This window comes from Mirounga leonina, unplaced genomic scaffold (assembly GCF_011800145.1).
Source record: "Mirounga leonina isolate KUSES-001 unplaced genomic scaffold, KU_Mleo_1.0 Mir_176, whole genome shotgun sequence".
Taxonomy (NCBI): domain Eukaryota; kingdom Metazoa; phylum Chordata; class Mammalia; order Carnivora; family Phocidae; genus Mirounga; species Mirounga leonina.
The window spans coordinates 33,954,676-33,970,432 of record NW_023270454.1 but is presented as its reverse complement, the minus strand read 5'-3'; the positions used below and the strand labels follow the sequence as shown (position 1 = coordinate 33,970,432).

Here is a 15,757-nt window from a genome sequence, read left to right as displayed (position 1 = left end):
AGGTAAACTAAATGTAACCTGTAAAAATATTGGCGATTATTTTAGATTCTGTTTGTGTTCTCTCCTACGTTGCACTTTGCAGAGAAACAGGAACTGTACAGCCTCTTTGGGACCTGGGATGTTAGTGCAAACAGGTCACGGGGAGCCCTGCAAAGCCAAGTGCCTGCCGGTGGCTCACTGCACACAGAAATGCTGCCTTCTGAGTAATGGGGTTCATTAGAAGGCCCCAGTATGATGTATTAGTGCCTCTGTTCTGCTTTGCCGTCTGCTCCAAGAGGTGTAATTATACTTAGCGGCGGTCTCCTTAAGCCACCAAGAGGGGGAACACACACAATAATTGTGCATTAAAAATGAGACCATGAACAGCTGATGTTTATGGATATTCAACTCCACCCCCTCTATTTTGGGCAGGTGAGAAGCACATAACAAGGGTGGGCCTCCCTGTTTGGAGGGAAATTGGAAGTCCCAGCTCTCCTTGTTTTCTTTGTGGACAGGGCTGCTGAGCCCTGGGGGCGGCCCTAGGTGTGGCGCTCGGGGTTCGGAGTACGGGTCTGGGTTTAATCAGGGCCCTTGCAGAGGAGGGCAGCGGGAGACAGAATCATATCTGAGACCCTGCAGAGCCGAGGCTGCTGCCCTTTTGCCCTGCCCGGATCTTGGAGCAGCTTTGTATTGAGAGCGAGCCAGCCCATGGAACGAGGCCCCTAGGAGACCTGGTCTGGGCTAGGAGGCTCTCAGCAGCCAGCCTCACAGTGTTTCCCAGTCCAAGCAAGAAACCAAAGATACCGACCTTGTTGTCCACTTCTGGCTTCACATCCGTCTGTCTTGAAAAAGGGTTTGCCCTGCTGTGCTATGGCAGCAGGGAGTGTACGAGGCCCTGCGGACGGACCCGCTCGTGGCTTCCTGGCGCTCACTTGTATTGGCAAACCCCAGGTCTCCCCTGGAAAAGAAGGTGGCTCAAGATAGAGAAAAAGGAACAGGAAGGTGGATTTTAAGCTGTAATTTATTTTCCTCTAGCTTTGTTTTGCACAAGTATTTATCTTCCAGTTTGGACTTACCAGGCACGTGAAAGGCGAAAGTCACACCCGGGAAGTGTATTCCTTAGCTTTTTGATGTGATGTACACTTCTCTCCATTATCTGGTGTTGGTGTCGATTCTTCTTCCGTCCATGTTGCTTTATTACATACAGAACACCACAGTCCCCTGTGTAGAGGTGCCCTTTTAGGAAAGAAATTGCTTTTGTGCCTCCTAGCATTTTTTAAAATAGGTACTGAACTAGACTTACCTTAAAGGAGGACAGAGATGACCAGTATCTGGGGTGGGAGTTGGGAAAATTAACTCCCAGGTTGGGGTGCTGTAGCAAACTCACACGATAACCCTATTTGGAAATTGGGAACTGGTTCATCTTTCTGAATCCGGTATAGGCCTCCCTCCAGAGTATTGTGTTCAAGGGTTTTCAAAATGAAGTCAGAAATTTGACCTGGAAATACATTATGGAGAACTGGCAAACCCCACAGGGTTGAGGGAAACAGCTGGGTAGCTTAGGTGAGGATGGTTCAGGGAATGGTGTGGACATAGGAGAAACCGCAGAGTCCTGAGGCTATAAATAGGAGAAGGCAAATCCTGAGGGGTTCAGAGGAATGAACTTTGATCTAGGCAGATAGGAAGATACTATACAGCAGGTGGGTGATGATGGGAACTCCTTGGTGGGAAAAAATCATGGTAATGAAATAGAATATTCCAATCAAAGTAATAGGTGAGGCTCTTAGAAATTTTTTTGTCATGTGTTTGGGAGAAATTTGTCAAGAGACTGGCATATGCTTTAAAATGTGGCCCCGGAGTATGGTCACTTTTCCACGTGACAGGCTCCCACTCAGACGCTGTGCTCCTTGCTGGAAGACAGTGGGCACAGACCCTTTTGCCGAAGCCCCGAGAATGGTGTCGCTGTGTCTAGCCTGATGGTCCTGGGCAGTGAAAGCAACTGGAGGGTTCCTGGAACCTCACACATAAATCTCAATTCATAATGCTGGGTCTGAGGTAAAGTTCTAGATGGAGTGCATTTTATGATTCAAAGTATATGTGAGCAATGGGATATTTAAAATTGACTTTTAGAAATGACCAAGGAAATGTTTTTAAAATTTCAATCAAAGAAATTGCAGGTGAGTTTAGCCTAAAATACAGTTTCTTGGGGGGTACATTACAATTTCCCAGCCATGAAACGGGGATGCTGGAGTAACCAGTTGAAGAGATGTGATTTTCATTATCAGTACTTCCTTTCCTTGTTATTTAGAGGAATCATGAAATTGCTGCCCTTTCACCTAGTACTGTCTTGAAAAATACTTTGCCATATTGGTGGGTTGGAACTGAGGTCTCTGTCATGGGTAGGGAGGATGCATTCAGGTCTTTTATGTCCTCAGGAGTACCTTTGTGGTAGTGGCTTTGATTTAGGTCAGATGTAGTTGCTGGTTTCCAGTCCATTGAGACATCATGGAGCCCTGGTGTTGTCGGGAGAGCATCCTCTTAGGAACAGAATCCAGAAACAGGATACGAGAATATTTGGGTTGCCTGAATGTTCAATTTGGGCAGCCAGTGGTATTCAGGGTGGAAAGATGTTTTGACGTCTCTGAACGGGCTTGGTTGCCGTGATCATGTTGGGTTGCTGCCCAGCTGTTCCGAGCTTCGGGGTTGTGGAAGGGCTGCACATTTTCAATCCGGATCCATGTGCCCGGGTCGCTTTCATGAGAGTGCTGCCTGGCCGGGGTGGGCTGTGTCATGGGCGAGCTGGGCAATGTGTGCAGCATGAACTCCAGTTCTCATTTAAGGGCAGTTCAGTTTAATTGCGAATGATAGGTCTATTTACTGAAATGGCTATCAAGCTTGCCATTTTTATGAAAGACGTTATTGCAGGACAGCTATTATTGCATGTGCAACTTCCAAGTCACTGGCCCGGGCTGGTGTAAATTTGTGGCTTGCCGTGAATCGCAGCCAGCTCTGCAGTGTTGGCTTTTCCTGGAAGCAGTGGTCCTCTGGTGGCTGGGGCCACACCAGCTCTAAGTCATTAAGCAGATATTCTCAGGCCCCCTTCTCGCTTCAGCCATCGTTCTATAAATCCCACAGCACTCCTTCTCCATCAGATCACAGCTTAACACAGTACACTGTCAAACCGGTTTATACTCCATCCTTAAATCACATCATCGAGGAAGCATTTTAAGAAAATGGAGTTGATTTTTTTTCCCCCTCTCTTGAATGACTGTCATAAACTTAATGCTTTAGAAAGAGCTCTTTGGAAGACTAAGAATTGTTTTCGGGATAATTTTGCCTCAGTAAATCCTCTCTACGTTCAGGCATTTATTGGGCCATTACTTGTTTTGGAGGACATATTCTCCGGCCACTCATTAACTGGATGAACAAACAGGGCATTAATGAAAGATTTTTGGTGAGGTTCCCCACAGGGAAGAGGACAGGGACACGATGGGGGAAGCCTTTAGTTCCTCAGTGTCTGCACTTAGGATCCTGAGACAGATGATGATTTTAGCTAGGACTGACCCTTCCCATCCTATTGGGTCATTGTGAATTTTGTTCCTGTCTTATGACGTGTGAGTAAACCTCACTGTCAGCCACACAAGTTACAAGACCCCCAGTAGGCATGGTCGGTATGCGTTCAATGTATAGTTCAGGCATCTCCTGGGGAGCTGAGATTTACTGTGTCATTTTAGAATCTGACAAGGGCGATGGAAACTTTTTTTTTTTTTTTTAAAGATTTTATTTATTTGACAGAGACAGCGAGAGAGGGAACACAAGCAGGGAAAGTGGAAGGCGGAGAAGCAGGCTTCCTGCTGAGCAGGGAGCCCGATGCGGGGCTTGATCCCAGGACCCTGGGGGATCATGACCCGAGCCAAAGGCAGATGCTTAACAACTGAGCCACCCAGGTGGGGAAACTCTTGGGCCAGATTATAAATTTCATGGAGCTGAGGCTGCAGAAGTCTGTGCTTCTGAGTGTGTCTGCTGACTTTTTATTGGGACAAGTCTGCAAAAGACCTGTAACAAGGCCCCTTTTTGCCTGGAGATATTTTTAAGAGGGAATTTGGTGTTGATCTTACTTAAATGATTTTTGCTAAATTGTTTGACTAAGGGAGGCAATGAGAGAGGATTTCAATCAGATTCTATCCATCTCTCACTTTAGGGCCAGCCGTGTTCACAAATAATCCATGAAGACATTTGTCTAAGATGTGCCAGAGAAGCATGGCAGCCGTTTCCATGCTGCTCTTGGTACTGGGTAAATAACATGGCCTTTGAGATAGACTCAGTGTGTTTTCTCCCCCAGTAGTCACTATGTAGAATCCTTGAAGTGATGCAGCACATTCAATAGAAATGAAAAAGACGATATGAACTGTGGGTCATTTCCATAAGCTGTGTATTGAATTAATCAACTCAAAGCTCTAGAAGGGTGTGTACTTTCAAAAATTCCATAGCCTTCTTCCAGATAAGCAATAATTACAAAAGTGTATGTGTGTAAGCTCAGCTAAAACGTGCTAAACTTGGTATAAATTACAATTAGCTTCCTTTTCTTGGGGCACATACACTTTGAAAGATAAAAACAGAAGTTCACCTTGATGCATAAGCCTGGACAGAGTCAAGAAGCTCCTTCCTAGACCCAGATGTCCAGAATTTAAAAGCCTACTAGTTGGCAGCACCAACCTCTCATACCAAAAGGCCCACAAAAGGCTGTCTGCTAATTTTGTTTTATCGATTTAATCAACCTTCACTAAAGTTATTCTGTGTCGGGTAGTGTGCCTAGTGTTGAGGCTTACATTCCCAACCTCCCACCAGAACCAACCAGCCGACTTCCTTTTCAACTAACAGAACCCATGGTTTGGGCATGACCAGGTAGAGCTGGTTCATGCCGACCTGGAGAAGAGCCAGTTTTCCAGCACATTCCCTTCCCAGCCTATAAGTGTGGATTCCAATGACAGATGGCAATGGCTTTACCGAGGACACCAACTGTTACATTTTAATGAGATTTTCACCAGAACAGCAACAAAGAACCAGACTGAATTCTCACTCATGCAAAGACGTATTTCAAACTATATTTGACTGAGGCCTGTTTATGAGCAGAGCCATACTTTGTGAATTTCTGACACCATTATGCAAACATATCTTTTGAATATATAGTCAGGTTCCAAGGAAGGTATCTGAGCTGTGCCTTTTCTATTAGCAGTTGTAACAATGTAACTGTCCAGTTTTCAGGATTTCAACTGTGGGCATTCAAGACCATGGGGAAGTTGTCAGAGGTCAACACCCATCACTTAAAGGTCAGGTGTTCTCATGATGGCATTTTTCTCTGGAAATGATCAGTCCATAATACAGTTCACACTGGACATAACAGTTTTGGGAAACTGTCTCCATCAGCTGCCTCCTCACCCCGCCCCCCCACCCCATCACCCATTTAAGCAAGGCCTTGATTTGAAATGGTGTGGAAAGATCCCCCAGTGGCTTCTGTAAAGTTTGATGTCCCAGAAGCCAGACCTTTGGTGAAAATGGAGTTTGTAAAACAAAGCTGAACCCTATTATTTCTTACAAAACAACGATCCTGCCAAAATCCAGTCTCAAACGTCTTTGCCCATTTGTAATTCAGACCTGCAATGCGAGGAGAGAGAATGGACTCTGCCTTTCTCTCTTGAAAAGAAAAAATATCTTACTTCTGGGTTCAGTAGTTTCCAGTATTGGAGCAGAATGCGTGAGGGCCACACGGCCTCCTGGGTGAGGGAACACCTTCTCTCACAATATTCTAAGTCATTCTTTTTGAAAGTTTTTTTTTTTTTAAAACCTTACCTCCTCATGCTTGTCTGGAATAAACCACACACCTGGTTTCCTTTCTGTCCCCGCTTTCCCGGCAGGGTCCGAGGGAGGCTTCCGTCACACTCTGAGGGAGGGAAGTCCTGAGCACTGTTCACTGCTACATTGGTGACAGGGAAGGCCTGCTTGTCCCCAGTCCCCCAGCTGCCACGGCAGCATCGTGAGGGAAGTGCTCGGACTCTCCTGGGTAGGCTTGGCAATTCTGTGTAACATCTGAGACTGCAGAGAGTCTGTTCTCCTCCTGATGCCACAGTTTGACATGTACTCTTCAGAAGCAGCCTTGAAACCGGTCGTTAAGTGTGGCGAGTCAGAAGGAACAGCGGCACGCGGTGCACGCTGGGTGCAGGAGAGAGCAATGGCATTCCCATCCCGAGTGAGGGGCCAAGCCAGCCCAGCCTTCACGAGGGTGTTGTTAACTGTAACAACACAATTGTAACACAATTGTGTAAGTAACACAATTACTGTTAAAGGTCAAGATTCTGATGTTCTAGTTTATCATCTTATTCTTCCCAGGCAGAACAAATCAATTTAATGTTACGGCTTATCTTTCTTTGGCCTGGGGGTGGGGGTGGGGAGGGAGTTGTCAACTGCACAATCTTTGAAGTGTAAGTTAATTTTTTATGTGATAGTTCACTATTTTATTCATTAAATTTATTTGAAAACTTCTGTTTGTGTGTGTGTGTGTATTTTTAACAAAAAATTTTTCATTTAATTCTCAGACCTCTACCTTCTGGGATCCCTAGGGAGCTGAACAGGCAAAGACACTTTTGAGTCCATGGATGAGGGAAGGTAGTAAGACTAACACCCTCCTTCCCATCCGCACGAGGCCTCCTGTTTACAACGTGTCGATTCTGTGGTGGTTTTTAGCTCCACTCATCTACTTTCAGGTCTAAAGTACTGCATCCCAACGAATGAAAAGTTTTCTCAGAACGGTGACAGCATTTGAAACAGGGTCTCACTTAGTTCCGAATCACTGAGCACTGGAACTGTGCTATTTCTTCCCCACCACTGCATCTGGAACCATCTCGAAGTAAGTGAGGCAGCCGGGCTGTCGGGGCTGGTCTGTCTGTGTAGGTGGCATCCCGGGGCTGTAGCTGGGGCCAGGGCCTGGGAGCCCCCAGATGGCACGCGTCACGGGCTCCTGTTCTCAGTCGAGGCCACTCTGCTCTCCTTTGGGCACAGAGGGACCCAGAACGGCTCATGACGACAGCTTCCTCTCCAGGATCTTCTTTATCACAGTCGGGTCTGCTCGGCTGAGAGTTGCTTTTCGGACCAACCCAATCAGTTTGTTTATAGCTCTGGGGTTTCCCCTCTTCACGTCCATTACCTTTAAAGATAGGAACTGTTTTAGAGGAGAAAATAATGACACGCGTACTTAAAAATGCTAAGTTAAGGTTTACGTTTACTGACAAATTCAGTTTCTTTTCTGTTAGCATTTGATACAAAATGAGAAAAGGAAGAGGGAGGAGGTGAGCTTCCGAGGTCTCTGGGCTCCTGTCACATGGGATGCTGGCCACTCTGCCTTTTGGGGAAAGTGGGCAAGGAGAGGGCTGTGACGCATTGTGAGTGCTGGCTACAGCGAGAGCTGGTGCACAGGGACGAGGGCGCTCGCCTGGGCACCACAGTGACATGAGGACGCAGAGCTTCTCGGTCTCGGGGTGAGTAACCTAAGATGAATGATCTAGTCTAGTCAGAGTGAGGTCCTTCTCTAATCTTCCAGTGGTGGTCAGCAGGCACTGAAATGCATGGCTTTCCTTCTCCCCCCAACTCCCTGCCAAGACGACGTGTTTATCAGAAAACAAATCCACAAAATGGCAACTCTCTGGGAGCATTTGGGTTGGGGAGTGCGCTGTGGTGGGCAAGATGGGGACAACAAAAGCAGGAGCCTCCGGATTCCTGTCAAATAGCCACGGACTGTCAGGGCCACCCACCCTGACCTTCCGCTCTGCAGCATCTTGATGGGTAATGACATCTGTGGGTATCTGCACTCGGTGCTGCAGAACGAGTCCAAAATGGAAAGTGTGCCTTTATCAGTCACTACAGATGAGGCAGGGAGATGGGATTGCCGAGATCCAGTGCAAGCTCATTTTCCTTATCGAGAGCTCTTTTCAGAGCTGTTGGTGTCTGGGGAAAGCTGAGGGGGGGGGGGTATTATTCTGAAAGAGATGCTAGCAATTTTTTACCCACTAAAAAATCTCTAGACAGTATGATTGGACTTGGGAAGGGAGGGATGGTACTCATTTTAGCTTTTATATTTTGTTCTATGCCCAGAACACAAAATGACTTGGTTTTCAGCTATGCCCCTGTCAAGGATTTTCTCCATAATTTACAAATAATTTCCCTTTCTGCCTTTCTTCCTACCTCTTAAAGGCAGGGAGCTAAAGTGTCTGCCTATCTTTCTTCCCTTTCTGCAGTCATGCCTGCTGGTTTATTAGTGAGAGGTCTTCTTATAAAGCAGAGCTAGCTATAACAGATTCAAAGTGCATCATGCTGGGAGGTCAAAACTTGGATCTAGTGAGCTTGATCAACACCCCTGAAAACCCAACTCCATGAGATTAAACCCCAGGGGTGGATATTCCTTGTAGGAAAAGTTGTATTTTTCTAATATTCACCTAATTTCAGCTCTTGACCTTAGCTAAAAGCAGACACAATTTATTAGGGACTTCCTGATGAAACTGGGCCAGCCCTTATTAGGAGGTGCCTCTGGGCTGCGAGGGGAAGCAGTGGAGAGGCTCTCGGCCGAGTCCTCAGGCCGGCGCTGGCCAGCCTTGCCCCGGCTGCACATGAAGCCCCTCTTCTCCCTGCAGGTGATAATTACCACTTGAGGATGCCCCTCCATCACGGTGTGGCAGACCCGTTCCAGCGCCTCTTGATCCTGCATCAGTTCAAGCTTCTTTTCTGAAACAATCTGCGATGGAGTCTTCCCTTTACTCCGCCACAATTCCTCAAACACCTCAGGCCAGAGGAGGGGGAGAGAGATGGAGAAGTGAATACTTGCTCCGCTTGCCCGGGGCCAGGACAAGCAGAGCTGGGGTGGGGGAGAGCAGATTCGGTGAGGTCCCAGCTGTGTGGCTCTAGCCCATGGGGCGCCCGTCTCCTGAAGCACCTGGGACAAAGCCGCTCTAGAGGGCGCGCAGACACACCGGGCACCTTCCCGCTCGGACTCAAACCCCACGGCAGAGAGGGGCTGGCGGAGGTGCCAGATCACGAGCCGGAGAGCCAGGCCCAGCTCCGTCTCCCGTCCACCGAACAGATTAACTGAGGTGCTCCTCTGCTGAAGGAGCGGGTGGCAGAGGCTGAGCGCGGTAGCCGCTGCCCTGCTGTGACGTCCACACACAGTCAGCCTGCTGGGAATCAGGATGTTCAGGGAGCAAGAAAGTGGCCCCGTAATGAAGCTACAAAATGGAAAATAACTAAACACATAAATCATAATCCACAGGGGCCTCTGCCATGCCACGTTTATCCCCTACCGGTGGAGCTAGGCCCAAAGCTGGCTGGAATAATTAAGTTAATCGTGTATTTTTCTACTTAAAAAAAAAGAGCAGCAATAACAAATTCCCAAACTTATCAAAGTAGGGGGAAAAGGAATACATTTTTAAAGAAGGCATTTCCTAGGGTAGCTTTCCTCATTCCTCTTGTTTTTCTAGTGTAAGCTGGAAGGGCGGGGGGGGGTGTGTTGGGTTCCTCGGTTAGTCTCCTGTGGTGCCTCCTTCATCTCTGCCTGCAGTCAGTACCGAGCACGGAATGTTCCTTGTGAACATTCTGGCTGAGAACAGGCCAGCCAGGAGCCACTCCTCCCAGAAAAACAGAGCTTGTCAATAATTAGCACATACAGCAAAACAAAGGAAGGGGAAGATGCCTGGAATCTCAGTAGAGCTTGAAGTTTTCCCCAGTCTGGATGGAAACAAACCACAGATATTTATCATGGCTGCAACAGTCAGTGCCCCTTCAGCTCAGCTGTCCGAGTACCCACAGCGACTGTGGCCAAGAGAGGTCTTTGGTGGGCCCTCCCAGGAGCTCCCCTGCAGGGCACCCCTCTGGCTACACTGCACAGCCCTGGCTGCTTTTGGAAAACCTGTCGTTGCTCTTAGAAAAATACTGAATATATATGCCTCCAGTCAATTTTGCAACTATTTATTCAGCCAGAAAAGGGGTAAGGCACTGAGGGAGAGGGCCACAAAAGCAGATAAGAACTTTCCCTGCCTTCAACAAACTTACTAATGGAGTGTCAGCAGCATAGGAAATGGAGACCAGAACAATCTGTAATGCAGATTATACTCGGGGAGTTGCCAAAAGCAAGTCTGAAGAGTTTCTTTGACCTCTTTCCCTGATATGTTTTTCTTAAATTGACTTAAATCAATTGTTAAAACACTGTTTCTAATTCTATGAGTAAATACATGTTAGGGGGGACATGATCACAATGGCAGAGTAAGATGATCCTGAACTTGTCTCCCCCATGGACACACCCAAACTACATCTACATGTAGAACCACCCTTGCTGATGACCACCTGAAGACTAGCAGAACAGCTCTTCCACAACTGAAGATCTAAAGAAAAAGCCACACTGAGATGGGCAGGAGGGTCTGGCAGAGATGTGGTCTAGTCAGGACCCACACGCCTGGTGTGGCACTCCACAGGCGGGGCGGATACCACAAATGCCGAGGTCCTCCCTAAGGTTCAGGCCCTGCATCCGGCACCCCTGCCCTGCGGACCTGCACTGGGAAGATGAGCCCCATCCCCATAATCGACTTTTAAAAATCAGCAGGGAGAGCAGGAGGGCTATAGGAAACAGAGATTCTGCTCTTCAAGGGCAGGCACACAAGCTCACTCTGACATCCAGCTCAGAGGCGGCAGTGTGAGAAGTGCTTGGGCCATACACGAAGGAGATTTATTGACTGATCTCAGGGTATGTGCCAGAGGCATGTGGATCTGTGGGAACTTGCTTGGCCAAAGGAAGAAATGGCGCACTGGTGGGCGCCATTTCTGATACTCTCCATCTACCTTGCTAGCACAACTCAACCCACCCAAATGTTCCCCTGCAGACCTACCCTGCCTGTCCTGGCAGGCACCCCTCCAAGCAGTTCCTGTGCACCACACCTGGGGACTAGCAGGGACCAGCACTCCCCCAAAGTGGCTCCTGCCCTGCTGTGGTGGGTGGACCTGGCTGGCCCCACCAGCATGCCCACAGCAGTTACAGACACGCACTGCAGCCAGGTAGGCTGGGGGCCAGCCCTGCTCACCAGCGTGCCTGCAGCACCAGTGGCCAAGCACAGCAAAACAGCGCATGCAATCCACAGAGGGAACACTCCGCAGCACTTGGTTCTAATGACCAGGAGAGGCTGTGTTTCTGGGCCCCACAGGACACCCACATAACGTCACTCCTTCAAGACTGGGAAATGTAGGGCGCCTGGGTGGCTCAGTCGGTTGGGCGACTGCCTTCGGCTCAGGTCATGATCCTGGAGTCCCGGGATCGAGTCCCGCGTTGGGCTCCCTGCTCGGCGGGGAGTCTGCTTCTGCCTCTGACCCTCCCCCCTCTCATGCTCTCTCTCAGTCTCTCTCAAATGAATAAAAATTAAAAAAAAAAAAAAAGATTTAAAGACTGGGAAATGTAGCTGATCTGCTTAATACACAGAAACAAATACAGACAGGCAAAATGAAGAGACAGAAGAATATGTTCCAAACAAAAGAATAAGACAAAACCTCAAAAAAAAAAAAAAAAAAAAAACCACCAAAAAAACCCCAACTTAACAAAATGGAGATATGCAATCTACCTGATAAGGAGTTCAAATTAACAGTCATAAAGATGCTTGCCAAACTTGGGAGAAGAGTGGATGAACACAGTGAGAACTACAACAAAGAGAAAATATGAAAAAGAACCAATGAGAGCTGAAGAATACAATAACAAATAAAAAATACAGGAGAAGGAATCAACAGCAAATTAGAGGATGCAGAAGAATCAAGAATGGATCATCATCTGGAAGATGGTAGTGGAAATCACCAAAGATGAATAGCAAAAAGAAAAAGAGAATCTTAAAAGCAGCAAAAGGAAAGCAACTAGTTATGTACAAGGGAAGCCCCATAAGACTATTAGCTGATTTTTCCACAGAAGTCTTGCAGGCCAGAAGAGAATGACATGATATATTCAAAGTGCTGAAAGGAAAAAACCTACAACCATGAATACTACCTGGCACGATTATCATTTAGAATTGAAGGAGAGAGAGAGAGTTTCCCAGAAAGAAAAGCTAAAGGAATTCCTCACCACTAAACCAGCCTTACAAGAAATGTTACAGGGCTTTTTTTTTTTTTTTTAAAGATTTTATTTATTTATTTGACAGAGAGAAAGAGCACAAGCAGGGGGAGCAGCAGAGGGAGAGGGAGAAGCAGGCTCTCCACTGAGCAGGGAGCCCGATGCGGGGCTTGATCCCAGGACCCTGGGATCATGACCTGAGCCGAAGGCAGACGCTTAACCGATTGAGTCACCCAGGTGCCCTATAGGGAGTAAGAAAGAAAAGGCCACAACCAGAAGTAAGAAAATTATGAAAGAAAAAATCTCTGATAAAAGCAAATATACAGTAAAGGTAGTATGAAGGTTAAAAGACAAAAGTAGTAAAATCAACTATATCTACAAAAATTAGTTAAGGAGTACACACAAAATAAAAAGATTTAAAATATGATGTCAAAAACATAATGGGAAGGGGAGGAAAAATGTAGTGCTTTTAGAAAACACTAGTGCTTTAGTGTTTGAACTTTAGCGACCATCAACTTAAAATAGACTGCCATATACATAGGGTATTATATTAAAAACCTCATAGTAACCATAAACCAAAGACCTATAATAGACACATGCAAAATAAAGAAAAAGAAATCAAACATAACACTAAAAGTCATCAAACCACAAGAGAGCAAGAGAAAAAGGAACAGAGAACTACAAAAACAACCAGAAAACAATGAACAAAATGGCAGTAAGTACATACCGAACAATTACTTTAAATGTAAATGAATTAAATGCTCCATTCAAAACACATAGGGTGGCTGAACTGATTAAAAAAAAAAAAAAGACCCCAAAATGCTGCCTTACAAGAGACTCATTTCAGATATAAAGACACACAGACACTGAAAGTGAAGGGATAAAAAAAGCCATTCTATGTAAATGGAAATGAAAAGAAAGCTGGGATACCAATAATTATATCAGACAAAATAGATTTTTAAGACAGACTGTAACAAGACAAAGAGCACTACATAATGATAAAAGGATCAATCCAACAAGAGGATAGAACAATTATATCTATGCACCCAATACAGAAGGACCTAAATATACAAAGCAAACAGTAACACAAAGGGAATAATTAACAGTAATACATTTGGCCCTTGAGAGCTCGTTTGGAGGTTCTAGCAGGGGAGCGCAGCTACTCGTATACCCTTGACCGAAGAACGGTCCTCCTCTATCGGGGAAGGTTGTCCTCTTCGACCGAGCGCGCAGCTTCGGGAGGGACGCACATGGAGCGGTGAGGGAGGAAGGGGACACCCGCCTAGCCAGCCAGATCAGCCGAATCAACCCTGGCGATCAATGGGGTGACAGATGTCACAGCCAGATCGCCCTCACATCCTACATTTGGCCCTTGAACAACATGGAAGTTAGGGGTGCTGATCTGTGTAGTCAAAAACCACATAGAACTTTTGACTCCCCCAAAACTTAAGTACTAACAGCCTACTCTAGACCAGAAGCCTGATAATGTAAACAGTTGTTTAACATATATTTTGTAATTATATATATTATATACTGTATCCTTTCAATAAACTAGAAGAAAATGTTATTAAAATCAAAGAGAAATACATTTCTGTACTGTACTTATCAATACTGTAAGTGAATGTTGTCTGTTCACAAGAATCATCTGTCAGTACCTACACATCAATATTGTCTTACACAAACACTATTACATGTGTTAAAACAAAAATGGAAAGACAACGTGAAAAAAGTTGTATTTACAAAATAAAACCTTTCTAATATATATTGAAAAAAAAAAAACGTGTATAAGTAGACCTGTCCAGTTCAAACCTATATTGTTCAAGGCTCAACTGTATAATAATAGTAGGGGCCTATAACACCTCACTTACATCAATGGATAGATCATCCAGACAGAAAATCAATAAGGAAACAGTGGTCTTAAATGACACACTAGACCAGATGGACTTAATAGATAAACAAAGAGCATACCACCTCAAAACAGCAGAATACATATTTTTTTCGAGTGCGCATGGAACCTTCTCCAGGACAGATCACATTGACCATAAAACAAGTCTCAATAAATTTAAAAGAACTGAAATTATATCAAGCATCTTTTCTGACCACAACAGTGTGAAACTAGATATCGATTTCAAGAGAAAAACTGGAAAGCACACAAACATGTGGAGGCTAAACAACATGCTACTGAATAAACAATGGGTCAACAAAGAAATCAAAGACAAAATTAAAAAAAAAATACCTTGAAACAAATGAAAATGGAAACAAAGCATTCCAGAATCTATGGAATGCAGCACAAGCAAATGTTCTCAGAGGGAAGTTTACAGCAATACAGGCCTCCCTCAAGAAACAAGAAAAGTGTCAAACAATCTAACCTCACACCTAAAGAAACTAGAAAAAGGAGAATAAACAATGCCCAAACTTAGTAGAAGGAAGGCAGTAATAAAGATCAGAGTAGAAATAAAACAAATACACACACACACACAGAAAAGATCAATGAAACCAAAAGCTGTCCCTTTGAAAAGATAAGCCAAATTGGCACTTTTAGTCAGACTCATCAAGAAAAAAAGGGGTCCCAAATAAAGTTGGAAATGAAAGTTATAACTGATACCAGAGAAATTCAAAAGATACCGTGAATGACTAACATAATTAAAAAAAAAAAAAGAAAACAATGGATCGTGGACCACCACATCAAAAACTAATGATGTATGGTGACTAACATAAAAAAAAAAAAAGATACCGTGAAAACTTACATGCCAGAAAACTGAATAATCTAGAAGAAATGGATCAATTCCTAGAAACATATAATCCTCCAAGACTGAATCAGGAAAAAATAGAAAATCTGAACATACCAATTACTAACAATGAAACTGAATCAGTAATAAAAAATTTCCTAACAGGGATGCCTCGGTGGCTCAGTTGGTTATGTGTCTACCTTCAGCTCAAGTCATGATCCCAGGGTCATGGGATCGAGTCCCACATCAGGCTCTCTGCTCAGTGGGAACTCTGCTTCTCCCTCTGCCTGCTGCTCTCCCTGCTTGTGCTCTCTCTCTCTCTCTGACAGATAGATGGATAAAATCTTAAAAAAAAAAAAAAAAAAAAATTTCCTCACAAATGAAAGTCCAGGCCTTGACAGCTTCATAGGCAAATTCTACCAAACATTTAAAAAAGAGTTAATACCTATATTTCTCAAATAATTCTAAAAAACTGAAGAGGAAGTAACACTTCCAAATTCATTGTACAAGACTAGCATTACCTTGACAACAAAACTGAGGACACTCCCCCCCCCCAAAAAAATCATAGGCCAATGTCCATGATCAACAATAGATGTAAAAATCTTCAAGAAAATATTAACAAATTGAATTTAAAAATAGGATGGGGTTGCCAGGTGATGGGTATTAAGGAGGGCACGTGTTGTGATGAGCACTGGGTGTTAAATGCAACTAATGAATCACTGAATACTACATCAAAAACTAATGATGTACTATACAGTGGCTAACTGAACATAATAAAAAATAAAAAAAAATACATTAAAAGGATCATACACCGGGGCGCCTGGGTGGCTCAGTCGTTAAGCGTCTGCCTTCAGCTCAGGTCATGATCCCAGGGTCCTGGGATCGAGCCCCGCATCGGGCTCCCTGCTCCGCGGGAAGCCTGCTTCTC

At 45.1% G+C, this 15,757-nt stretch overlaps 1 protein-coding gene across 1 annotated transcript in view; it reads right to left on the bottom strand.

The window, feature by feature from the left end:
* Positions 1-6,416: 6,416 nt before the first annotated feature.
* The window catches only part of GATB (glutamyl-tRNA amidotransferase subunit B), a 91,760-nt gene continuing 82,419 nt past the window's right edge, over positions 6,417-15,757 (bottom strand). Inside the window, exons 12-13 of the mRNA XM_035022908.1 lie at positions 8,672-8,806; positions 6,417-7,180 (exon numbers count right to left, since the gene is read on the bottom strand). Of these exons, the coding sequence (XP_034878799.1) occupies positions 7,052-7,180; positions 8,672-8,806 (264 nt within the window). The 3' untranslated portion in view covers positions 6,417-7,051. The remainder of the gene's footprint in view (positions 7,181-8,671; positions 8,807-15,757) is intronic.